The sequence below is a fragment of the Ananas comosus genome, linkage group 5, assembly GCF_001540865.1.
Source record: "Ananas comosus cultivar F153 linkage group 5, ASM154086v1, whole genome shotgun sequence".
Lineage (NCBI taxonomy): Eukaryota > Viridiplantae > Streptophyta > Magnoliopsida > Poales > Bromeliaceae > Ananas > Ananas comosus.
The window spans coordinates 786220-812880 of NC_033625.1; the positions used below are offsets into that span (position 1 = coordinate 786220).

At 37.6% G+C, this 26661-nt stretch overlaps 4 protein-coding genes, 1 long non-coding RNA gene and 1 other non-coding gene across 7 annotated transcripts; 3 read left to right on the forward strand and 3 right to left on the reverse strand.

Moving 5' to 3' along the window:
- On the forward strand, positions 518-2968 carry LOC109710639 (nuclear ribonuclease Z). Its single transcript, XM_020233361.1, has 8 exons — positions 518-906; positions 1436-1598; positions 1690-1760; positions 1863-1958; positions 2118-2231; positions 2348-2416; positions 2518-2592; positions 2680-2968. Exons 1-8 carry the CDS (start codon positions 556-558, stop codon positions 2752-2754), a joined length of 1014 nt encoding a protein of 337 aa, XP_020088950.1. The 5' UTR covers positions 518-555; the 3' UTR covers positions 2755-2968.
- TRNAP-UGG lies at positions 3073-3144 on the reverse strand. The gene has a single exon. It is a non-coding gene; the product is annotated as a tRNA-Pro (tRNA).
- LOC109710172 lies at positions 3723-19146 on the forward strand. Its single transcript, XR_002216311.1, has 4 exons — positions 3723-3902; positions 4270-4324; positions 9920-9985; positions 19037-19146. It is a non-coding gene; the product is annotated as an uncharacterized LOC109710172 (long non-coding RNA).
- On the reverse strand, positions 5497-7906 carry LOC109710171 (pectate lyase-like). The gene is made up of 5 exons (XM_020232641.1): positions 7435-7906; positions 6549-7203; positions 6357-6460; positions 6108-6246; positions 5497-5988 (listed from the first exon to the last, which is right to left on the reverse strand). The coding sequence occupies exons 1-5, from the start codon at positions 7644-7646 to the stop codon at positions 5767-5769; spliced, it is 1332 nt and encodes a 443-aa protein (XP_020088230.1). The 5' UTR covers positions 7647-7906; the 3' UTR covers positions 5497-5766.
- LOC109710170 (YLP motif-containing protein 1-like) lies at positions 10383-20599 on the reverse strand. Of its 2 annotated transcripts, none has more exons than XM_020232640.1 (13): positions 19154-20592; positions 18666-18843; positions 17019-17131; positions 16811-16912; positions 16428-16497; positions 15828-15883; positions 14090-14140; positions 13337-13441; positions 13143-13187; positions 12722-12833; positions 11752-11942; positions 10956-11042; positions 10383-10795 (listed from the first exon to the last, which is right to left on the reverse strand). In XM_020232640.1, exons 1-13 carry the CDS (start codon positions 20426-20428, stop codon positions 10619-10621), a joined length of 2562 nt encoding a protein of 853 aa, XP_020088229.1. In that variant the 5' UTR covers positions 20429-20592; the 3' UTR covers positions 10383-10618. The 2 variants fall into 2 exon arrangements, 1 of the variants encoding a protein (XP_020088229.1); XR_002216310.1 differs by having other exon boundaries at positions 10733-10795; positions 10956-11218; positions 19154-20599.
- On the forward strand, positions 23839-25728 carry LOC109710213 (pentatricopeptide repeat-containing protein At2g02750-like). Its single transcript, XM_020232697.1, has one exon. The coding sequence runs from the start codon at positions 23839-23841 to the stop codon at positions 25726-25728; it is 1890 nt and encodes a 629-aa protein (XP_020088286.1).

A 26661-nucleotide genomic window follows, 5' to 3' on the forward strand; every position in this document is an offset into this window, starting at 1 on the left:
CTTTTCATTTCGTTCATTTTGTTTAAAAAATTAAATTAGCGGGAGATGCAAAGCAACAAAACTTCGACTTTGGGGGTGTTTCAGAATGTCAAGAATTAAATTTGTCTGGATAACCATTTATCACTGGTTTAGTTTTCAAAGTTAGTATCAAACTCAAGTTGACGACACAAATTTAAGAATTTTTTTCATGCATATAGAATTGATTGCCCCTTTGAATAATATTCAGGATACAAATATGAGATATACGACGCATCACTCGAATCTTTAACCAACGTAGTAGCAATTTGTATAGGAAACCAACAATACTTGGTTGTAGCCTAACTTAGTACCAATTAGGCTCTCCTTTAGGTAAATATATTTTATTTTTTGCTCAAAAATTTTTCCTCTAAAATTTGTAACTTGCAACATAAATAAAAAGAAATTTTATTTACTTCTAAAATCATAAGAAAATATTTCTGTACTACTGCTTAGCTAAAATGATCATAATGAACCCCTGTTCTAAGTTCTAACTCGCGATATCTTCAACCGAACGCAAACTAAAGTCGGCAAAACACTATGTTTCGCCGCCGACTTCACATTGAGTCGCCAAAACGATTCAACGCCGGTTTTCTCCTTCCTCTAGCGGCGGTGTCCCCGCGGCTCGAAACCCTAATAGCCCTAGTCGCTCCAATGTCGAGGTCGACCATGGAGGAGGGGAGCGGAGAAGTGGGGAGCGGCTCCTCCTCGTCGAAGCCGAAGAGTGCTCTCCACATCGAAGGGTATCCGATCGAGGGCCTCTCGATCGGGGGCCAGGAGACGTGCGTGATTTTCCCCACCCTCAAGTGCGCCTTCGACATCGGGAGGTGTCCACAGCGAGCCATAGCTCAGGATTTCGTGTTCATCTCCCATGGACACATGGATCACATTGTGAGGCTCTCCCTACTCTCTGTGTGTGTGAGCGAATTTGGTCTTCTCTAGTTGAAGCTTGAGGATAAAATTGAAACCTAGTTGAATTAAGTACTTGGTTGATATTTATGTCAAACTTTTTAAGTTCAAAGTCGAAGCTAAAGTCAAATTTCAGAGGCTAAATTATTACCATTGGAACATGCGGTCGAAATTGACATGCATTTGAAGCTTTTAGGGACTAAATTGGTGATTGATCCTTTTTTTTGTACCTTGTTATGATGTGTAAAACTGAGGGCAAGATTGGTTCCTGATACTATGGGCTACTGCTTCAGCTCATTTTTTATGCATATTTGAGTTGTTTTAGATACTATGTAGTCTGAATTCAGCTCAATATTGTTAAATTTTGGTCATGCTGCTTACAGTTGAAGGATAAGTTGAATCTTCTTTGGTCATTTATGCAAATCATAGCACAGATAATATATGAAATCTTAAGTGGTAAACCTCTATTTCTGCATTGATGCTGCTTCTTTCGTTTTATTCTAATTGACAGGGAGGGCTCCCCATGTATGTTGCCACACGTGGTTTGTATAGCATGAAACCCCCAACTATATTTGTTCCAGCATCTTTGAAAGAAAATGTGGAGAGACTATTTGATGTGCACAGGGCAATGGACCAATCTGAACTGAAGCACAATCTTATAGGCTTGAACATAGGTATAGTCCAGTTATAATTGGAGAAACAATTATCGAAAACACGATACATGAGTCACTGCTGGAATAGTTGTAACATACATAATGTTTATAGGTGAAGAGTTTCAAATAAGGAAGGATCTCAAAGTGAAGGCTTTCAAAACTTACCACGCCATACCAAGTCAGGCAAGGCATAGACTTGCTTTATAATTCTGTAAATTTTGTAGATATTTTGGTTGTTTTTGATGAGAAAGAGAATCTATGCGAGATAAACATATTTGTATGCAGGGTTATATAATATACACAGTTAAGCAGAAACTCAAGCAGGAATTCGCCGGTCTCTCAGGAAATGAGATCAAGAACTTGAGGTTATCAGGTGTGGAGGTCTGTCTTGGTGAATACTTGGATAACTTAAAATAAACAAAATTACTGTTGTGACCTTTGAACTAAAAGCATGCATCTAATGTGCCTGTAATTCCTACCTTTCTTATTTGTTGATTGAGAAAATAGTTCTTAAAGGTCATATGTTCTTGGCCTTTGCAGATAACTAACACGGTGACAATACCTGAAATTGCTTTTACTGGAGATACTATGTCGGATTTCATTGTTGATCCAGACAATGCTGATGTGTTAAAAGCACGGATTCTTGTCATGGAGGTATATATTACACCTGTCATCTCAACATCTTGATTTAGTCGTCTCCTTGCATCTCTCTCTGTTTGGTTTGGTATCATCTGTGGGTTGATTGAAAATATCTTGCTCATAAATTTCAGAGTACTTTTGTTGATGATGGCATTCCAATCGAACATGCAAGAGATTTTGGGCACACGCATCTGTTTGAGGTTTACTTCAAAATCTTCTTTACTTAAGAAGCACTAACTGTAGATACATATTTAAAGTTCTGGGCCTTTGACTTTTTATATTTACGTGTGATATTCGACAGATAGCAAGTTATGCTGACAAGTTTCAAAATAAAGCCATTCTTCTGATTCATTTTTCTGCTCGTTATCGGCCAGAGGTAACAATTGCAACTATATTTTCTCGAGGCACATGATTTCATCTCCGGATTGTGTATAACTAATGCATGTCTTTACTGGTTCTTCAGGAAATTGAGGCAGCAATTGCTAAGTTACTTCCATCTTTTTCCAGTAGAGTTTTCGCTCTGCTGCAAGGTTTTTGATGGCGCCACACCGAATGCAGATCTATTGCAATGTAGAACGAAACAGTCTTTTTGTTTAAACGGCTCCTAATTAGTTTGTATATTAGACCCTTGTGGCCTCTTAAAACTGTACTTTTCTTCCGTTTGTTCTTTTTTATTGCAATATTTGTCGTTACTCAAGAACAAAAGAAGAATAAAGGAACAAAAAAAAAAAAAGGATGGCTGCTTCAAATTCTGCTATTTTGTTTGATTTTTTTCTTTTTCTTTTACTCTTTGACTGCAAATGGGAGGGATAATAAGCAAGTTGAGATGATTGAAGAGGTCAAAAAAAAAAAAGGGGGGGCATTCCGAGAATCGAACTCAGGACCTCTCGCACCCAAAGCGAGAATCATACCACTAGACCAAATGCCCAGTTGTGAGTTTCAAATGTTAAATTCGTATATATTTCGTAAACGATGTAGTTGCACATAACGAGGCCTACTGCATCCCTCAAAATGTTCTCTTTCATATATTGGCACATCTGGAATTTTAATCGATTTCTTAAATGCACAATCTAATTAAAAATTACTAAAAGTTGCTGATATATTAAGATTTATAATAGAAAAAGTTTCAACTGCCTTATTTGTACAGCTTAAACAGGAATATTATTTTCCAACGTACTAGTAGCAATAAAGAAATAATTTGTGAGAAATCTAAATATTTGTCTTATTTTACATAATTTTGTTAGCTGTATTGTTCTGTGCACACGATCAACGACGCTGAAAATATAAATCAATTAGAATTTGAATTTAGAATCTCCAAAGCCAACAGTTGGTACCTGCGTTGTCATTATTATGGGGAGCATCTGCAACTAACTGTACGCGCGATCCACATCGCAATCCGTAACCTCCACGCGAGGAGCTCGTGTGCGCGCTCGCTCTTCACCATCTCCTCTCCCCTATAAAACCCAACGACTCCCCTCAACATCTTCTCCCGCCCTTTCCCCCCCTTTTTTTTTTTTTTTGAAGTAAAAAACTCTCTTCCTCTTCCCCCATCTCTCTCTCTCTCTCAACCCTAACTCTAATTCCCTTCCGAGATCTCCTCGCATGTCTCATCTTACGCATGATCGATGGACGAAGAGTCGACTCTTCTCCCCTTTTGCAGCTAATCGGAACCATAGCCTCTCTCAGGTGAGATTTCTAAGTCGATAGATCTATTTTGTGATGTAATTGGGGACAAATGGAGTGTGTTTGATCATGGTAAATAACAAGTAGATCTAATTAGATCAATAAATTAAGTTTTTCTCTTTCATTTTCTTCATGATCACGTTTGTGAACAATCCGAGGAAAAATCCATTTTTCCTGCCTAGACTTGTGTTTCGACGATGGCAAAAATAGGGTTAATTTGCTATGGTGTTTGTGGCTTATGGAAGTTTGGTGTGATGATGTTGTATTAGACAATGTCCTGATTTTGTATTTCTAATTTCCTTTCCATAACTGTTTCGTCGAAAACAATGTTCTTCCAGGAAATTAACTATCTACTTGTTTGATCTTGCAGAGACTTGGTCTTCATGATTGGAGATGATAAGAACATCCTCTAATTCAAATATTAGGTAACTCATACCATTTAATTTTCCAAGTTGTTTGATCTCTGTTAGTTGTTACTGTTGCGATTTCAGATGTTATTCCTGCTAAACTTTATGCACCAATTTTTGAAGCATAAATAACAGAGGGTGCCCTTCTAATTTGGACTAGGAAAGATAAGAGTGACAGAAGGTTTGATATTATTAAGACATAAATAATTCGAATTCACATGTCAAAGCAGTAGAATTAAGAGCCACTATAACTCCTAATAAGGTTACAGCCACAAATATTATCCCTTTCCTTGGTTTTGTTAAGGGAGAGATTGGGCTAGAGAGTGGCATTTACCAAACTAAGGGGTGATCAAATTCTTCAGCGGAAGATAGTTCGGTAGAAGATGCTGGATTATTTAGTTACCTTTTTTTTTTTGAGGAATTGGTAGCATTATTTAGCTATTTCTAACTTTGAAAGATACCAGGGTGGTCTTAAGAATATGGTTAGACACAAAGGCAATACGTATTTTGGTTCATTAGGATTTGATGTTCGCATAACTTCTGTTATGATCAAGTGATCATGTACAGATTGGTAAATCCAAGTTGACTGGTGATTGCATAGATCTCCCCTCAACAGATCTAGGAGGGTCTAGGAAAATAGTATGAAGAATTATTGTTCTAACAAAAATTGTGATGATTTTTCACCTTTTGAAAAAGTGATGACACATTTTAGAGATGAAAATGAACGAACGTGAGGATAATAGCAAAACTTATTTGTGCCATTAGTTGTTATCTATCTGGATCTATTTCCGCCATTTGAAAAAAGATTCTTATTGCAATTGAATATTAGTTGGTTTTTCAAATATTAAAGTATAGCGTGGCTTGTAATGAGTCTACGTTTAGAAACAAGCTAGGAAATCAGAATGATAGCATCACTTATTGAGAATGGAGTAATTTGTTAGCGTGTCAAAGAATTATAATTTAGCGAGTTGCCTTCTAGTATTAATGTTAAACTGGAATTCATGATATCTTGCCCTGTTTTTATCTCTAGTTCTCTGTTGATCCTATAGGTTTCGCTGCATTAGCTAGGATTATTACAAAGCATGCAAAATCCACGGCATAATTTGAATGAGGAAGCATAGAAATACTTCGTAGTGCTAGCAAAAACAAAAGGGAAAAAAAAAAAAAAAAACCTCTTTCAACACTAACAATTGCCCATCAAATAAAGTTATCACTGATCATATACCAATCAAATGCAAAAAAAGAAGAAATTACAAACACATCCTCCCCTCTTCTCACTCATACAAATCCCTCCCTATCTCTTTTCCTCATCATCACCCTTTTCCCTCATCAATTGCCAACAAAATACCCCAAACACAAAACACAGCCTCTTCGCTTCAACTGCCACTCCCCTTGTTCAATGCGTCCCATCCTCTGCTTCCTTTCCTCCTCCTCTGCCGCTACAGCTTCTGCTTCTGGAATCAGCACTTTTGTCCGACGCGGCAGTTGAGCGCCCCCGAGAAGCGCGTTAGCCTGGTGACGAACGTGCCGGGCTTGGCCTTGATGAACTCCGTCCTCGAGAATTTTCTCATGTTTTGCCCACCCGATTGGACGAAGAATGCCCCGTTCTGCATCAAATCCCCATCCGATTTCCACACCCATTGTTTCCACTCCGCTTCCGTTGCGTAGTCCCTCTTCGTTATCTACGATTCACATAGAAAACATTTTCCTTTTCAATAAATTTCTCATATGAATATATTATGAGGGCTAGTTTTTCTCTTTTCTTTCCCCCCTTTTTTTTTTGGGTTTCCTTTTGAATTACCTCCTTAGCGGCTAGATTTGGGGGGGCGATGTATCGGTTGCCCTGGCTGATGATGGTGGGGTGTTTGCTACCACCCACGGCGTACATTAGCCAATGTGTGTAGTCGTTGTTCACCACATGGACAAATCCCCATCGGCACCTACATATACATATTGAACCCAATTAATTAATCATGGAGAGTAAAATATAGAGAAGGAGCAGTTATAGAATCATGGGGAAGAAGTAATTTATATGCATGTATGTATTTACCTTGGCATCCTCTGCACTAGGCCTCGTCCAAAGTGGTTGAATGCGACCGTTATTTGCATGATGGCATCAGCTTGGTTGGAATCACTGGCGCCAAACAACATCACCTATAATAGAAAGAAATTGTGAATCGGCCACAACTTCGTAATGGAAGTAAGCAGTAATTGAACGGTTAAGAGTCGTTGAGAAACGTACATCGTTGTGGCGGGTAAAGTGGCTGTTGGAGATGGTGATCGCGGTGGAGCCTTCGATCGCGTCGATGAGCCCATCCTCGCAGTTGGACATGGACACGTGGTCGATCCAGATGTTGCTGGAGCCGTAGATGGAGATGCCGTCACCATCGCTCCTTGTCCTCCACCCGTAGTGTTCGGTCGAGTCGCGGACTAGCCCGCCGGCGGCAGACTTGAGGTCGTGGATGTGGAGGTTGTGGATGATCACATTGCGCACGAATTGCAGAGTGATCTGGGCACCGTAGGCGATGTGGACATTGGCGCCACGGCCGTCAAGGGTCTTGTTGCTGCCGACGATGAGCTCCTGTGAGAGGGTGATGATCATGTCGTTGGCGAAGACAATCCAGAGGGGCTCAGGCTGGATGACGGCGTGGCGAAGGGTGCCAGGGCGGGGGTTGAGGACGTCGCTGTCGGAGGGGTCGGTGACGGTGTAGAACCTCCCTGCAAAGCCCCCCATGGCTCCGTATCCGAAGCCCTTGGCGCACTGGGCGAGGAGCTTCCGGTGGTTGGCCCAGTTGCTGCGGCACCGCCAGCAGCGGTCAATCGGGTTCGTCGCCATGCACGGGCCGTTGTACTGGCGGCGGAGGCTCCTCCGGGTGCTGTTGGTCGCCGCCAGGGTTCTGCATGAACGTACGTACAGCATTTTGTTAGTAAGAATATATACGTGAAAGCAGCGGTGACGTACGTATACGGAGCTACTGTTATCATGAGCTAGCTCCTCTTAGACTAAAACCTTATGCATGAATATTAAGAAATGTACGTAAATATTGGAGCAATCAATGAAGACGAAGAAGAAGAAGATCAAGAGAGAGAGAGAGAGAGAGAGAGAGAGAGAGAGAGAGAGGACGTACTTATGGACCGCCTGGTTGAAGCTGTTGGTGACGGACTCGGGGTCGGGCTTGTAGGCGGCGAGGGCCTGTGCTCGGGCCTCCTCGGCCTTCTTCCGCCAATGCTCATCAAAGTCGGCGATGTTGGCGTTGGAGAGCGCAGCAGAGGCGAGGAAGAGGACGGAGAAGAAGAAGAAGGAGCTCGGCTTGCTGCAGCTGCATTGAAGGCCTTCCATATTTACCTCCACTCCTCTCCTCTCCTCTTTATCTTTTCTGAAAGAATATTTTTTAAAAAAAATTAATTTTTTTATTTAATTTTTTTTTTTTTTGTTGCTGGAGGATGGTCTGGATTTTTTTATTTTTCCTTTTCTTTCGGTTATTAATATTTGAAAGAGCCGGGAGATCGATCACAGACCCGACCAGACCAACCGACCGAGCCCACGAGGATTTTATTCTATGAGGATACAATCATAGTCCTCTCTCGGCCTCCGATGGGGTTGGGAATGTGGGGAGGATTATATACTGTGGAAAGGGTGGCTTGTTTGGGGGAATAGGAGGAGCTGTGAGGAGGAGCGAGGAGAGAGGGGAGCCATTGCTAGTTTCAAGTTTCTCGGGAGAAAAGATAGGCAGAGAGAGAGCGAGCGAGCGAGCGAGCAAGAGAGAGAGAGAGAGAGTTTAGAGTTTGATGGGGTCAAAGTTTGATAGAGATTTTGTAGGGGGTGAGATTTGACGATTGGTGCATGACAGGACACCATGCACGCCCACAATCTAGGGCGACTCCTTCCTCTGATCTCTCTCTGTCGTAGGCCGTCAAATGATAAGTAATTCAATCATAAACAAACAATCTTACTCCTCAGCCAATAAATAAAAAAATTTAAAAAAAAAACTCATTAGTTGTATTTAAGAATATACTGTGAGTTGTCCATAAAAGTGCTCAATTTTTTTGGAACTAAAACCAGTTATAAGTATCAAAGCTCGTCGATCATCATGTTATATTGTTATCTTGATTATATCATAATAGTTTTTCAAACAAACTTTACAAAAATCAAGCCTTTAAGATTCGGCTACGGTTGTATATGTCTAGAAATGCATCTGTCCATTTGTGCACTTTAGTCCACTATCACTACCTATACTTTTAATCATTAATATTCTACGCAATTCTTGTCCTCAATTACCACTGATTGACAACCTATATTCTGATCTCATGTGTCTCCATTTCGGCTCCAAATCTTTTGTGTTGACGGGCATTATAGTTACCACTGAGATGCGCATGGTTCAGAGAATAATTCCTCCAAATCTTCTTTTTTTTCTTTTTTTTCTTTTTCGTCCCCCTAGGCCCTAATTGCCTTACTCATGTAGTCTAATTCATATTCCTTATGAATGAAGCGAGTAGCATGCTACCTCTTTCTAAAAAAAAAAAAAAAAAAAAAAATCCTCGAGTAAGAAGATGAAGATCTCAAGTGGTGGTTTGTAGTAACACACGTCCTTAGGTGAATGAAAAATAATTTTAAAAAAAAAATGGAGAACTGCGGTGGCTTGGGCCATGTAGTTTAAACATGTCACGTGTGATCCTCGTATGTGTGGCAACCGGGCACCGCGCAATGAAACGGAGCCCGTGGTGACAATGTGATACTTGCTCTCACACTTCCATGACTCGTTCCTTTTTTTTTTTCTTTTATTTAGGCGCCGTGAAAATAAATTGGGCAGAATATATACAATCACGTGAAGAAGCTTTACATGGCGCTACAGGTAGGAGTAGTTGGTTCGAGTATTTAATTTAACTGTTGGACATCCTATCTCAATATTTAGTTCAGGTTATCAGTTCTTGTGCCTCCTTCGTACATTAACTAACTTTGGATTGACCTGATTAGGTACAGGAAAAAAACGTAAGGTAAATTACTTTTGTAGGAAAGAAAGATGCATGTGTATCTGTAAAATGACGTGATTAAATATTTTCTGATCAGATCCCAAAGATACTTATTCTTTTCTTGGATTGGCCGAGGAAGGTCATACAGAACCCGCTTCGTTTATTTCATTAGAAATAAACTTAGCTGGAAATGTGAATCAACTAGTATTCGAACTTGAGACTTGAGTACCAACCATTAAGATTTTTGCCACTTGCTTTAGAAACGGTTGGTAGTACAGAATTATGTTGATTTGTAAGGTGCATATTCACTCTACCTCTTATCTAAAATCAAGACAAGTTTGGAATAGATTCTCGATATTTACTTTAATTGTAAGATATTTACTTAATTGTGAGATATATTGGCAGTTGGGCTATTGACACTTTGGAAAGAAAATGCTTTAATTAGTCTTTTTGTACTGAAACATTTAAAACGATTGTTGCATTTGTCAGATACAGGATTGGTGGCTTCACCCGCAAGCTAAAATATTCTTAATCTTCTTTTATGTGAAAATCAGACCATTGATCAGTACCTGTTTTGTTGTAATTGTATCCATAGTCATATTTTTACTTTTGTTTGTTATATTTTATTTTCCCTATGTACAGTGTTTTGACAGGAGTCGCAGGTTTTCTTGGCCATCTAAAAGTTTCGGTGTGTGATGCAAGGAAAAGGTATATGTTATTTAGCTTATGCATTTTACCTTGAGTTAAAATATAACTCTCTTAGTTAGCAACTTAAAATTGCAGAGATAGGTAATCAAATTTAGATCAACCAAACGATAAAGAAACGACAAAACCATTCAGACAAATTTTTGAGGAATTGGCACTAGCTTCCTTTCGTACATTGGTGCAAGCATTATAACAAATATCTTACATATTGGAAAACATTATAGGAAATAAAAAAATAAAAATCCGCCCACTTCCCTGCATTATAGGAAATAAGGAAAAAGAAAAGAAAAACAAAAAAAAAAAAAGCCAATGGCTGTAACACCCTGAAGAATGGCGCTGGTTTATCTTTGCTTATGACAATAGAATACAACATCAGCANAAAAAAAAAAAAAAAAAAAAAAAAAAAAAAAAGCCAATGGCTGTAACACCCTGAAGAATGGCGCTGGTTTATCTTTGCTTATGACAATAGAATACAACATCAGCACTATAAAGATGGCCAATATCCCCCTAGATGGACGCAGTTTCTGCATATGCATACCCGTGATGGGTTTCGCCCTGCTTCTGCCACTGTAAAAGTAATGGGAGAAATAACCCAGAAAGGGAGCTCCTAAACAACAATAATCACCAGAAGATGCACTATTCGTCCTCAATATTATTGTTTAGCCCACCAATACGATGCCGCCTTCTATCAAAAGCTGCTCTAAAGGACTCTCGTTCAGCGCGGAGTTGCTCACTGAATCGCCTCTTTGTCTCCGTGTTTGTCCCCCCCTTTGCCCCTGGAGCATCCTCTTTTTCAACCAGTGGATTCGAGTCCTGTGAGGAAAGGAAAATTCTTTTTCCTAACTAAAAGGATTCTGTTGCAAAAGCAACATAGAATAGAAAGAAAAGACTCAACGGGACTACACATTTGATTGCTTCTTTTATACATAGTAAAAACAAAATCTGGAAAGGAATCGCAAGATAGATCGCTCACCAAATTGTATCCAGGTCCTGGGCCAATGATCAATGATGATGTACCTCGTTTCTTAGAAGCACCTATGGAGAACCCACTCCTATTGACCTAGAAATGAAGAAACATATAGAGTATACTGCCTTCAAGTGTGGTTATATAACCATAGTGCGGAGAGAGTATGACTTCAACATATACTTCTGCTTGTTTATTTGTCCAGCTATGTAGCATATATTATCAACTTTGGTGATTGTTCAAGTGAGCATGCCTGCATATGCTCTTGTGACCTATAGCACTTATGTCCACTCAACTCAGGGCAGCATTTCAAAACGTTTAATTAAATCAATAGTGAATGCAAAAAAATAAGAAGAGGGCAATACACATCCGTTAAGGATAACTAGTTGGAGGCAATACATAAGGAGTACTGTTTGGCATTGCTGTAGTATATAGTGTAATTCAAAAAATGCGTGCTGAATAGTGTTATTAGGAGAAGCACTACATGTCTGCCCCAAGAGCTCTATGTAGCAAAAGTAAAATCTCCGAATTGGAGTTCCAACTTTTGAGGCTCTAGAATGTCATTTTGCAAAAGATGCAGTCTATTTTATGTGCAAATGCTCAGCTATATATGGCTGCCGCTAAAAGCAAAACAAGAAGCAAGGCCAAATAGGCACAAAACTTGAGTTGATTCACTGAAAGCGTAATAAGAGCAAAAGCAACTTCATCATTGCTATTGAAAGCATCTAAGGCATAAAGCAAAATAAAAATAAAAGAAGCGCATCTGGTAACCAAGAAAATATGCTAGCTGAAGTCGACAGCATACCTGATCACTCCAGTGTACAGATTTTTCATTTGTGCCATATGCTTGGAGTATACCAGAAAGCACATTTGTATTTTCCTCACCACCATCTGAGTTTTCAGCATCCTCTTCTAAATCCTTCGACCATTTACTTCTCCCTATCTCTTTCACTTCAGTCAGCTCTTCCTCTTCTTCAGTATTCCATCTCTCACCAGCTTTTGATAAACCAAGACATATTACTATGTAATTATTATGTATTACTCCATAACTCGAAGACTTAGCATGCACAAGAAAAAACAATATATGGAACTTGGTATAACCTAGTTACACTGGGAAACAGAAGGGGGGGAGGAAATGGAGGAAAACATTGGTCTAAAGCAAGTCCTGAAAACGAATAATTTTATGTTAAAAGGTAACTATATGAGATTTAATCATCATACTACCAAGTACCAACAATGTCCATCTTCCTAAATTAATTAGAACAGAAGCATTGATATTATATGTTTTTTTGAATGCAGTCAATTTCTTTTGTTATCTCATCCTTTTCTAACAAGTAGCACCAATATTTCAGAATCATCAGATTCATCTAGTTGTGCCTTAATAACACAAGCCACCTCAATTCCCCTTCAGCGAATTCTGCACCTATCTACAATAGAATGATGAAAAGCAAATAGAGAAATTTTCCTCACTATTTTACAATTTCCTCCAAAAAACAGTGACAATCAAATAGAAAAAAGAAAACAATTCTCTCCAACTAAACCAAGAAAAGTCAAGAACATAACCAGCCTATCATTGCAACAATTTGGCTCAACTAATATTTTTTTGCTATTCCCCTGTATTTAGAGCATTCTCATCCTACCAAAAGTTAAGAAAATTTAGTAATTGCCAAAATGATAACAGAAGAACTGCAGCACCCAGAACTTTTCAAGGTAAAAAGTAAATAAAAAGTAATAGACCAATTACTAGGTGACAATAATCAGAAGCAAATTTATACCACTATGAGGTTCATAATCTGATGATTTTGGTTTGGCATGCTCACTATCCTCCTTATCAGGCACATTTTGTGTGCCATCAGCATAGTCAGCATCATCTGCTTCCATTTCCACCTGTTAAAGAGTATAACAGCATTATGCACAGGCGAGGCTGTAGAGCAAGCCAATTGGGCTCCAAGTCCCAGCATTAATAGATCCGAAAATTTAGGCCAATGAGAAATTAAAGGCTCAAATAAGAGAAAATAAGATGAAGGAAATATGGAACTTGAAGTAAGGGGAAAGAAGTGAGAAGAGCAAAATAAAGGCAACAAAAACATTGGCTTTTAAGCATACAGCAAAATTTCTATTTGTTTTTTTTCTTCGCTTATCCAACAATGATCATTATAATGGAGTTTAAAGATAGAGGAGACAGATGTTGATTACCTCTTGTATAGACTGTTCATTCAGATCATCCCCATGGAACAACGACTGCGCAGTCATATTATACATGCAAAAAGTGAGGGAAGCATTTGATGTAACATGAGGAGTCTTAATAAGCGCCAGGCATGGGGTGTGTGTGTGTGTGTGTGTGTGAGAGAGAGAGAGAGAGAGAGAGAGAGAGAGAGAGAGAGAGAGACCTGAATGTCTAGCTTCAGGTACAGCGGTGGAGAGTCTTCCCAAGATTCTGCCATCCTCTCTACATCTTCTAATGTGAAACCATGCACGTTCCTCGCAGCACAGCCCTGTATTTTCCACTCGATTAGAAGAAACATGCCACAGGTAGACAATAAACAAATAAAATATATGAGAACTCAAGAAAAGGTATATGTCAATTCAGGAGCATGGAACAAAATTTCCAAGGGAGCAGCCTGAAGAACCAAGTGACAACAAAAACCTTCACCGTTCTTAGAGGATGTGTAGTATCTGAAAGATCTCAAAAGAAAGAATATTATCTAAAAAAAGAGCAATGTTTGACCATCTAAACCACCAACTTCCCACAAAACTAAGAAAACAAAAGCCAATGCCAGGAAATATTTCATGAACAAATACTGCCAGTGAGTACCGACTGATGAAAAAAATAATTAAAAAAAATAAAAATAAAAAAAGGATCCTGCATCAGTGAGTACCGACTGATGAAAAAAATAATTAAAAAAAGGATCCTGCATAATCCTGTGAGGCCTTCCTAACAGAACATTGTTTTTTTTTTTGTTTTTTTTGTTTTTTTTTTTTTTTTTTTGAGAGAGATAGGTAGCACGCTACCCGCTTCGTTTACTTCATTTAGAAATAAACTTAGCTAGAAATGTGAATCAACTAGGATTCGAACTTGGGTCAACAGAACATTGTTAATAACACAGAATTATAACAATGAGTTTAGTTGCATAAGAACTCACCATTGGATCCTTGTACGGGGCTTCAAGCAAGTACACCTCATAGCCTGCTCTCTGCTTGAGAAAAAGATAAAACAACAAGCATAAGGCACCAGAATACTTTAGCCAATATATAATCTATAGAAATAAAGTGCTCTAAATAATTCTTGAACGCCAATTTGATGTTTACAAGTGGCATTATTGTACTCCAAAGTACTGCTAAAATACAAAGCAGCCATTTCAGTGAAAATTCAGCTCTGAACCAATTGAAATTCATATTGCATAAGAAGACATCAAATTCAAAAGTATAGGGGTCCAAAACTTTAATTAGATAATTGATGGCAACTAACAAATATCATGTGAAAGATTACAAGCAAATCTTATTCTGGAAAAGGTCATTAAGAATCATAAAGGTGGATCTACAAGTTCTTCACAAACATTTCCAAAAAATGATTTCGAGTTGCAAGCAGAAATTTATCACCAGTGCTTGCAGAATATATGAACATGAAATCAATTGAATTTAATTTGAATTTCCAAAGTATAATAATGCTACTTATCTTCACAAGCAAGATCAGTATGTAAATTAGCGAGAGAAACAGAAGGGCGAGTTAGAATACCTCAATACTTTAGCAACTAATAATTAGCAAAAATGTAACATTTTCTTTTTTCCCTCAAAGAATGCATCTACTTGAAATAATGGGTGACTGATGAAACAATCATATGTGGGCCAAGAAACCACACAAATAGGAATTCGAAATAGATTGCACCAGAAATACAATAGTGCTGCCAAACAATAAACCAAAGTAATAACTAGCCATACTTGAAATTTTACTAGAGCATTTTGGCCCTGTTGTTGTATTAAAAAGAAAACTGAAGCAACGCTCTAATCAGACACAACTACAGGCCTCCAGTAACAAATAAAGCAAGACGATTCTTCTCTAACCAACCAAAATTCTGCCACTCGTCTCCAAACCACTCTTTACCATACTTCTACAAGATTGGCACATGCAAAATTCTAGTCTTCTTCGAAGTCTCAAGAGGCTGCTAGACTCCATTCAACAATTAATTTTTCAGCTCCATCTTTAAAGTTTCCATGAGAACTCTATGTAGGAACTTGTTGACAGCCAAACCAAGAGAGTAAAAGAATAGGAAAGACTGTTGAGAATTAGTGTCTAAAGAAGTGTTTTGCTGTGAAGTAGCTATTAATAGTGAAAAAAAAAGATATAGAAAAAGAACACTTTCACAACACAAAGATAATTAGATTGTTACATCCTCACAATATTAGAGAAATAACTAAAGAAATAAATTATTCTAATAGCAGAATATAACATTTTAACAGACAGACTTCTCAATAGTTGAAATCAACCTCGCCTCCTATCCTATGCACGAATATAGTAATCTTGGATTGCTTGCTTATTAACAAGAGTGGATGCCCATGTCTGGTTTATTTGCCCAGTTCCAAATATATTTTTACCAGTGAGGTAAAACCGCGAAAGGCAGCAAATAGAGATGATAGAGCATAATGCAAGCCACATATACTAAAGTTACACATTAAAAAAACAAAACATGTGTGTTGTTAGAAACAAAACAAATTTCGATACATATCTAAGCATATTTCGATACATATCATCTCATCTTTAAGCATTTACGTAATGAAATTATATTTTGAACTTGAAGCATGTCTGAGAATCCCATTCCACCAAATTGAATAAAAAAGGTAAATACTAATAGGTGGTCACAAAAACGGAGAATAAGGGTATACCTTTCCAATTGCCCAAAATTGAGCAAAATCAGCTACCCGCAGATTGCGGTCATCCACTAAACGGGGCAAACATACCAGCAGTAAATGAGTCAGTTGCCAAATAATGCTGCATCAGTCATTAGTGAAAATGAAGGCAGCCCACGCTGCACAGCTACTGCGCCTCACTAGTTCATCTAACAGGATACTAGAATTGAATGCCTTAAACAGTACAAACACCTAGGTATACTAGGGCAAACCCTCCAATCAATATTCTATGCATCCTATCGTGATACTACCTATCGTGTATAGAGAGAGTTCATTCATCTTATCAAAGTAAGTGTGGAAGAAGTTCGGTGCTAGAATCTATTTCGGAACTAGAGCTTTGAGTGTAGTAGAAAATGAATTGCAAGGGCAACAGATTAAACACACATGATGACTACATGAAGTTGAACAGTTTTAAGCAAGAACCATGAAAAATCTTTTTTAGAATATGAAGGTGAAAAGAGCAAGAAATAAAAATTAGCTAAAGAAATCAAAGATAATTACCAACAATTACCAAAGAAAAGTTAAAAATGGTTAAATAGTCAAGATTCCACACAATGTCCAGAATCAACCCCATACCGATAACAAATGTAAAAATCCCCTCATCAAGGGTCTTCTTGAATGCCTTCAACATGCTTGCCCTGTATGTCTACCAACAGAAAAGCACATCAGAGATACAGAAGTGACAATTATATTGAATGCAAAACTCCTTAATTAATTGAGAAGAGAATGGTATTTAGCATCATTCTTAACATCATGGTATTTAGCATCATTCTTAACATCTTTTGAAGTACTATAAATCCTGAATATCACAAGAAAAAAAAATGGTATGTAGACCTCGTAGAAAAAAGAAAAAAAAGAGATAATAATACTGGGCTCCAATCTGTCATTGAATCACATCTCTTCGGAAGAAAAACAAAGTAAACAGATTTAAGAAGGAAAAAAAAAGGAAACTGCATCACCTCCTCCATCTCAGGTTCATAACAGTACTCAATTGCTTTCTTAGTCGACTGCTTCTTGCCTCTGAATGAGCTAGAAGATTTATTCCCATCATTGTCTTCAACCTTCAGATAACACACTTAAAAATTAACGATTCGTATTTTCATGCTTTGTCACAAAATAGAATTAAAACATACAATTGAGCTCATGAAAAGAAAATGCTATGCACACCTTTTCAACTTCAATCATGAAATAATCATCCATTGCATGAATTCTAGGTGCATTCCCACCAATTTCCACTTCAAGATCACGCAATGCTTTTGCGAGATAGCTTTTTCCACTACCTACAAGTACAAACATTGGTGTGCCTTTTAGATATAATAGTATTATAAATCTTAATTACAATCACCATTAAATTTACCCTATTTATTAATTTCTAAAGTCAGTCCAAGTTTGCTCATAAACCAGGTCCTTTATACTTCGTTTGGTTCGGATATAAGTAAGAACTAGCTTATACCAGGGATAGGTACAAGTTTAAGTATAAGCGAGAACTAGACCAATTTTGTGTTTGGATGAAAATTTGGTTGTTCCCGAAAGTAAGAAAAATAGTGTTCGGATGGATAAGATGGAATAAGAATAATAGTTGATAGTTATAAAGAGAAAATAATGGTATTACCCCTCTCATTATATTTGAATTTAAATTTTTAAATTTTAAATTTAAATTTTTAACTTTTAAATTTTAAATTTTAAAATTAAAATTTAAAATTTTAATTTTAAAAATTAAAATTTAAAATTTTAATTTTTAAAATTTTATTTTTAAATTTTTAAATTTTAAATTTAAGACCAAATTTAAATTTGAAAGATATAAAATATCAAATTTAAAATTTAAAATTTTAAAATTTAAACTTTAAAATTTAGAATTTTAAATTATAAATTCTAATTTTGAGATTAAAAATTTTAAATTTTAAAAAATTAAATTCTAATTTAAAATAAAATTCTCTCTCTCTCTCTCTCTCTCTCTCTCTATACCAGGGGAACAAGGGATCGGAACAAGGGTGGGAATACTTGTTCCCACCCATACTGGGTTATCCCTATATTTTAAAGTTTAAATTCTAATTTGAGAGTACAAATTTTAAATTTTAAAAATTTAAAATCTATATTAAAATAAATCTCTCTCTCTCTCTCTCTCTCTCTATACCGGGGGAACAAGGGGTGTTCCCACCCCTAGGTGGGAACAATAATTCCCACCCACCCAACTTTGTGTTTGGATACAAGAGGGGGGATAAGACCCTTATCCCCCCTCTTGTACCCAATCCAAACGGTACCTTAAAGCACCACAATCACATATCAATAAAGCAAAAGAAATGGAGAATATTAATTCCCATACAAGACAAATTCCAAATATGCATTCTTGAAGCAACAGCTTGAGTCAGTCATAGAAACTTTTTCACGTTCATCTCTCTGTTGGTGATGACCTCCATCAGAGGCATTACTTCTCTTATCATTAGCCAAACTAAGTCTTCTTTTTTTCGTTTTCGCCATCTTCTCTTTTTAGAGTGAACATAAGGGGGCCCTCTCTACTAAATGTAACTTAAATCCCAAATGTTTCCCGGAATATGTAACTTAAATCTTAAATGTTTCCCAGCACTACAAGCTGACATGAATTTTTCATTTCTTCTCCTACTATACCAGCGCCACACTCATCCATCTCAAATACTTCCAGATTCATTGCTAACTTTATCAACTAAAGCGAGGGGGAAAAAAAAGATTGAATAAGCCATAAGTTGTTCAACAACTCCTTTTAACAGGACAGAATTTAAAATAGCATAACATACAAATTAAGAACACAGCAGATGGTAATGAAGAACATCAAAGAACCTGGAAGCCCTCGAAGGATGATAACAATATGATCAGGACGAGAGGCACGATGTGGTTGCTTGAACAAGTGAGAAGCACTGACAACTGTAACTTTATTCTTAAGTGAATTCTTTGAGGGGTACCCTAGACCATTTCCCATATGCAGATCTGAAGGGGCTTGAGAGGCGAACGTCAATCCCTGAATGAAAATGCAGATTTGTTATCGCAGTTCTTTATGCATAACTTGCAAAATAAGGGCGCAAGATGTGTTTCACTAAAATTTGAGATATAAAAAAGCAGATACTCCTATTACTTTCCAGCACACTCTTATTTATTATGCAATGGAACATAAACTGACAATAAATAAAAAGTTTGAAAATTCGTATTTGCAGCAGAAGAATAAGGTGAAAGATTAATATAATATATGAATGAGAAGCCAGTATGGCTTAATGAATGATTACGACATCAAGAATGGGAAAAGGAACTTTGAACAAAAGTGGGATATGTACCTCGGAAATAAATTGGGATGAATTACGAGCAGGCAGCATGTTATAACAGTTCGCTTGTGGCAAAGGGTGTGTTTCAGGCAAGGTGCGACCATTAGGTGGAAGCGAAACGGTGGCTGAAGCACTCGATAAAACAGGGAATAGTGCGGGAGCCGCTGTTGGAGCTGATGATGCCATGTGGAAATCTGACTGATAACCCCGATAATGTGCTGCTGCAATAGGTGGCGGAGGCATGGAAGTATAAGATTGCTGAAGCCCTTCAACTGCATTATGGCCGGTGGCTCCAGCGCTAGATTTCTCACTTGCTAAATCATGAGTAGCAGATTGCCGTGCATTTTGGCTATGGAGCTCAAATTCATCTTTTGCTGGGTCATGCATCAAATATGCCGCATATGATCTTCGTTCGTCATGATTTATTAAATGTGCTGCAATCTGATTACTACCTTTGGCAGCATATGGAGATTGATGTGGCAACATATAGGAATTCTCACTTAGATGAAATCTGTGGTGATCATGTGCGTAATACTTCTCATGAGGTCCTCCTGATGCATAATCAGGATTGGGATACGAAACCTGCTGCCAGGATTCTCCGATTGGTTGAACATAGGCACCATCTCCTCCGGGCTCGTTTCTCTCTCGAGGAGTAAACCCAACAACATTTTGGGGATCAGTCGATCTTTCGGAATTCCCACACTCTTTGTACATAGTCCGTTGCATATGCTGATTCTGGTAGTCAGGGGCCGACTCAGAAGCATGACCGAATCCCGAGTCGCAGAAGCTGTGACCAGATCCAACACTCGGGTAGCTGTTCTGTGGAGCTTCACTGAAACTCTGCCGCCCATGATCTCGGATCAGATTCAGCCTCCGCTCATCATCCACCGAGACCTGATTCGGCTGCGGCGGCAGGGGAATGTCGCAAGGGTTATAAGGAAGAGTCGGCGGAGGTGGCAAGTTACCTGAAGGATGATGCTCTCCCACCCGCATCCTCTTCTGAAACCTCTCCCTCTCCGAGAAGTCCTCGTGGCCAAACCACGGCGGAGGAGGGAACCCCGGCGTCGGCGGAGGCGGAGGCGGCGGGAACGGCGCCGGAGGGCCCGGCGCACGGCCCCAGAACGACTGCGGAGGCGGAAGCGGAGGCGGAGGCTCGTAGGGAAGCGGCGGAGGAGGGAAGCGGCGGTGATACTCGCCGGGGAAGGGAGGGGGAGGTTGGCAGAAGGGAAAGTGGGAGCTGGAGCACACGGGGCAGAGGTTGCCGTGGAATCGCCATGGATCATCCATGGCGGGGCTCGGTACTGGATCTAGGGTTGGTGACGATCTAGGGTTTCAGCTCCGGAGGAGACGAGGGGGGAAGATGATCGGGGAGCTGCCGCGTCGGGTAGCTTTTTTCAGTTTTTATACGAGCGCAGGGAGGCGTCTTCGAACCGGGTCGACGTTTCAAACGATTTGATCCGTCCGATCCGGTTCGCCGGCTTCTTTATATAGACATTCGAAGATTACAATTTCTAAGTTATTGAATGAATATATATATATTCGTTCATATTTAAGTGGTGTGTATTTAAAATCGTAAATTTTGCTTGAGTCTTGAGAGTGTTTGATTACAAAAAAAACATGTAATTAGATAATATTATTGCATTAAATTTAGATTAATAAGATATATTATAATATATATATTTATTTAATATGATAATAATATATTTAAAAGTTATAGTCTATCCAATTTGATAAATTTATCAGATAAAATTCAATAATATAAATCTAATTTAAATAAGGGAAAACTTCAAAAACCCCCCCTGTGGTTTCGTGCATTCTCACTTTGCTACCCTGTGGTTTAAAACGTATCAATTTACCCCCCTGTGGTTTCATTTTTATCTTTTCGGAAGCTTTTTCGTTAATATTTCGTTAAATTATGTACAAAAAACTTCAGATAACCATCTATATTTATCGAATAGTCACTTTAGTATCCTTTAATTTTAACTTTGTCACTGATTTTAAAAAATAATAATAATAAAATTGATAACAAAAAGATAAAAACGAAACCACAGGGGGGCAAATTGATACGTTTTAAACCACAAGGTAGCAAAGTGAGAATGCGCGAAACCACAGGGGGGTTTTTTTAAGTTTTCCCTTTAAATAAATCAGTTAAAAAGAATGTTAAATTGAATACCTATTGAGAATTTATTTTACACAAATAATCATATTTCTAAAAATTCTCTTAGAAATCATATTCAGCTTATTTGATGAACAAATATAAATCGCAGTTAAACTGTTAACTTTGCTAGGTGGAATCAAGTTTAGAATTTAATTTGGGCAAATAATCTGCTTTTTCCAGGTTGTGTTAAAATTTGACACCTCAAGCAACAGAAGTATTAGGCATTTGTTTGAATATACAAGTACGTTATTCAATAGTTCATTTTTATATAAAGTATATGATTAAATGGCTTCAACAACTACTTTATTGGCTTCAAACTATTTTCTTAGAACAAAATAAATTGCTCCGTAGATAAAAGTTTTTTTTTTTTTTTTGAGAGATAGATAGCACGCTACCCACTTTGTTTATTTCATTTAGAAATAAATTTAGCTGAAAATGTGAATTAACTAGGATTCGAACTTGGGTCTCGGGTATCAACCACCAAACCCTTTGCCACTTGCTTTAGGGACGGTTAGTGCTCCGTAGATAAAAGTTATTTCCTAAAAAATTAGGAGGGAATCTATTTAAGGACTAAAAGCAAACTATAGATAACAATAAAAGGAAAAGAAAGAAAAAACTTTTATATGGTACATATTCTATTAGCAAGTCACTTGTCTGGATTTTCGACAACCATACAAGCTCCACAAGTTTGTTCCTTTTAAATTTAGGTACCCTACTTGAGCTAAACTTCAATTCTATTCTTATGATAGCCAAAAGAGTTTTAAATTTTTCAATGTCCGAAAGGATCGATCTTCTAGAAATCAAAAACGCATCATGGACATAGACATCAACAAATAATTTTTTACTTAATTTTAGTTTATTCAAATAACGTACATTTAACTAACGAACACCACATATCATAACACCGATTAAAATTATCCTTTGACTATTTGAAGCAACAACTTAAAGCATCTTGGGATATGAAGTTTGATCTCTAGCAACAGTAGATTCTGTAGACTATTTTTGAGGAGGGAGCACAAATGTGTTCAATTTGAAAACTTTAACATCTCTTTCCGCTATATATATATATATATATATATATATATATATATATATATATATATATATATATATATATATATATATATATATGTAGAGTTGAGCTAGAATATTATCGATAGCAAAATTACCACCAATTTGTTTTCGATGATAGAGCCTCCAAATCGACGATCGGCACCGTTGAACATGATCTATACCACTTGAAGTGTTTAGAAATCAAATTTTAATCTTTTTGATATCATTTGCCTAATGATCAAAGGGTTTCAAAATTTATAATTTTAATGGCCGATATGAGGTGTTTTCTCGTTTAACGGCGTAAAGATATTCAAATCAATTGAATTTTTGTTAGAAAATTCTTTAAACTATTTAAAACAAGATCTATACTCTTGATTTTGATTACAAAACTCCTATCATCAGTTTTTAAAGAATATTCATTTTCAGCCGTTCATTTTTGTGTCCACTTAATGGATAAGAGAACAATATCGAAAATATATGAATTTTGATTTCTAAATACTTCAAGTGGTATAGATCATATTCAACGATGCCGATCGTCGATTTGGAGGCTCCATCATCGAAAACAAATGGGTGGCAACGGAGCCCATTTGCTATCGATAGCATTCTAGCTCAACTCTATATATATATATATATATATAGAGTGAGGCTACTATGCTATCGGAAGCACTGAGCCTTCCGTGCTTTCACCTCGTTTTCGATGTTGCGACTTTCGAATCGTCGATCGGCTCCGTTAAACTTGATCTAGAGTATTTGAAGTACCTAGAAAATAAATTTTATGATTTTACGATATCATTTGCCTAGTGAACGAAGGGGCTCAAAATCAACGGCTGAAAATAAAAATCTTACAAAATATAATAATATGATATTAAAATTTTAAATCAAAGATATTGATCTTGTTTTATATAGTATAAAGAATTTTCTATCAAAATTTCACGTGATTTGAATATTTCTACACCGTTAAATTTGCAAACGGCTCACTACGGTCATTGAAATTTGTTGATTTTGAGCTCATTCGATCACTAGGCAAATGATATCGAAAAATAATAAAATTTATTTTCTAGGTACTCCAAATTCTCTAGATCAAGTTTAATGGAGCCGATCGACGATTCGAAAGTCGCAACATCGAAAACGAGGTAGAAGCACGGAAGGCTCCGTGCTTCCGATAGCATAGCAGCCTCACTCTCTCTCTCTCTCTCTCTCTCTCTCTCTCTCTCTCTCTCTCTCTATATATATATATATATATATGCTAATATGCATCCATTACATACATGATATATCAACACTGTAATTATATAATTGATCGTTTCAAGCACAAAGTGTCAACATACTTAGTGGTTGATACCTCATGTAGAACGTAATGCTGTGACTCCTACACAAAATTGTGTTTTTTTTTTATATGCTAAATATGTCCATGCATTGCACGGTCAAGGTAATATTAGTAACTCTATACAATGGTATTTTCGAGAGAAAGAGCGAGAATTATGCAATGGTTAATCATATAACTTGGAAAAATATTTCAAACTTGGTCTCGAACGGCTCTTACAAAGAAGCCCTCTCTCACTACGCCCAAGCCCACTCCACCTCCATCCACCCAAACAAATTCACATTCCCCTTCCTCCTCAAATCATGCAAAGAGCTCAAATCGATCCCGCAAACCCAACAAATCCACACCCACATCATAAAATTTGGTTTTATGTCCAATAAATACGCGGCAACAGCTCTCATTGATGCTTACGTGAAGCTCCAGCTGTTCGGAGACGCACTTAAGGTGTTCGACGAAATTCCTAACCCAACACTTCCTTCTTTTAATGCCGTAATTGCTGGGTTTTCTCGCCATGGGCGCTGCGAAGAATCTGTTCGAAGCTTTAGGCTACTTGCATACGAGGGGTTGCCCCCGAATTCTGTTACCATTGCGAGCCTGTTGCCTGCATGTAGAATGGTTGAGCAAGGATTGCAATTGCATGGTCTTTCGATAAAGATGGGGCATCATTCGGATTGTTATGTTGCGACCGCACTTATTACTATGTATGCAAACTGCTCTGAATTGGGTTTGGCCCGAAAGGTCTTTGAGCTCATCGATGAGAAGAAAATTCAAAGCTACAATGCAGTGGTTTCTGGGTTTCTAAGAAACGGGGAAGATTACATGGCTTTGAATTTGATCAGGAAAATGTGTATTTCGCTGAACAAGAAGCCCAATCCAACAACTTTGCTCTCCGTTCTCTCTGTATGCTCAAATTTATCAGCTTGTTCGCTTGGCAAGCAGGTACATTGTTATCTATTGAGAAGCGACATGAATCATGACGTCAAACTAGGAACAGCACTTGTCGACATGTACTCTAAATCTGGAATTGTTAAATGGGCATATCGCGTTTTCATGTCCATGGAAAATAGGAATTTGGTAACTTGGAATGCAATGATATCCGGTTTTTTAGTTCACGGACACCTCAACATTGCTCTGGAATTGATCCATAAGCTAAAAATCGAAGGAATGAAGCCTGATACAGTAGCGTTGAATCTGATGATAATTGGGCTTTCTCAACAAGGAAAAATAGCTGAAGCCTTTGCTTCATTCAAGGAGATGCAATCAGATGGAATGGTGCGCCCAAGTCTAGAGTCTGTAACAAGCCTTCTACATTCTTGTTCATACGCCTTGGATCTCCGGCAGGGTAAAGAGATTTATGCCCATGTAGTTAGAACAAGAAAAGATTTCGATGATGTGGTTTTCCAAACAACAATGATCCATCTATGCATGCGATGTGGAGATTGTAGTTATGCCCGTAGAGTATTTGATATGTATGGAAAGAAATCAACCGATCCAACAATTTGGAATGCCTTAATTTCTGGTTACGGTAGAAACGGAGAAAATGAATTAGCTTTACAATTGTTCAATGAGATGCTAGAACTAAATGTAAAGCCCAATTCAGCTACTTTTCTGAGTGTTCTTTCAATCTGCGGTCATTCTGGTCAGGTTAAGAAAGGGTGCGATATATTTGAGAAGATGAGCAGTACCTACGATATTAATCCAACTGCAGAACACTTTGGTTGCATGGTGGACCTACTGGCCCGAGCGGGGAAGCTTTTCGAAGCTCGGGACTTGGCACGAAAGCTCGATAACCCTCCCAGTTCGGTGTATTATTCTTTACTTGGTGCCTGCGAATGTTATTCTAATGCCGAAATTGGCGAAGAGATGGCTGAAAGGCTTTGTAAGTTAGACCCTTCAAGCCCAACTCCTTTGGTAAGTCTATCCAATATATATGCTGGTGAAAATAGATGGAATGATGTAGAGAGGTTGAGGAAGATGATGGCAAACAGGGGACTCTACAAAGTGCCTGGTTATAGTTGGATGGATGAGAAAGCCGAGTTGCAGATCACCTAGAACTGTTTCAACACAACTGTACAGTTAGCTTGTTCTTTAAACTCTGATGAGGTTTTCCTCTGGTGTAGGAAAAGTTCAAAATTCATTGTGTAAAGAAACTTGTTTAGATCAAGAAGACATATAAATCATGTGCGCGTCAAATGGGGTTATAGGCAGTTGCCTATGGACATTTACCAAAAGGAAACATGGGTTGCGTATTACTCAAGAAAGGAAAAGGTAATATTAAGTTGGGTACATTTACTTGGAAAAATATTTTTAAGAAATTGGTGAGATTAAAATGAGAGAGATTCATTCATAGGGCTAATCAGAGTTCAGTATACTGGCCTGAGCTTGGGCCAGGAATGGCTTTATGTACTACATTTTAAGTGTTATGTTTCAAATTAATTAAAGGTACATTGAATTTCAGTCATCGTAATCTCTGCATTTATTTATTTTTTTTTTTTTTGAGAAAAAGTAGCACGTTACCTGTTTCATTCATTAAAAATATGAATTAGGCTACATGGATGAGGCAGCCAAGTCTCGAAGGAGGGGCGCGAGAAAAAAAAAAAAAGAAAAAAAGAAAAAAGAAAGAAAAAAAGAAAAAGGTAATTTGACTGCATGTCTGCATTTACTTTTTCGTATTGGGTGAACAGGTAATTTGACTAATGATAGAAAGGGTAATTTGGACAACTAATGAATTGATTGTATTGTATGTATTACAAGAAATCTCACAGAATTCTTGCAATTTAGTTGTAATCCTAAAATATAATGTTGATCTGAGAATTCTTATTTCTTTGAATTCTGGAGTTTTTATTGAATCTTTATCTGAAGTTAAAAAGAAATGAAAAAAAAAAAGCCAATCGGGCTGAATTTGGGTTTGAAAGTCGTTAGGATTTAGATGACGAAATATATATTCATATCCAAATTTGCATTCAAAAAATAAAAATAAAAATA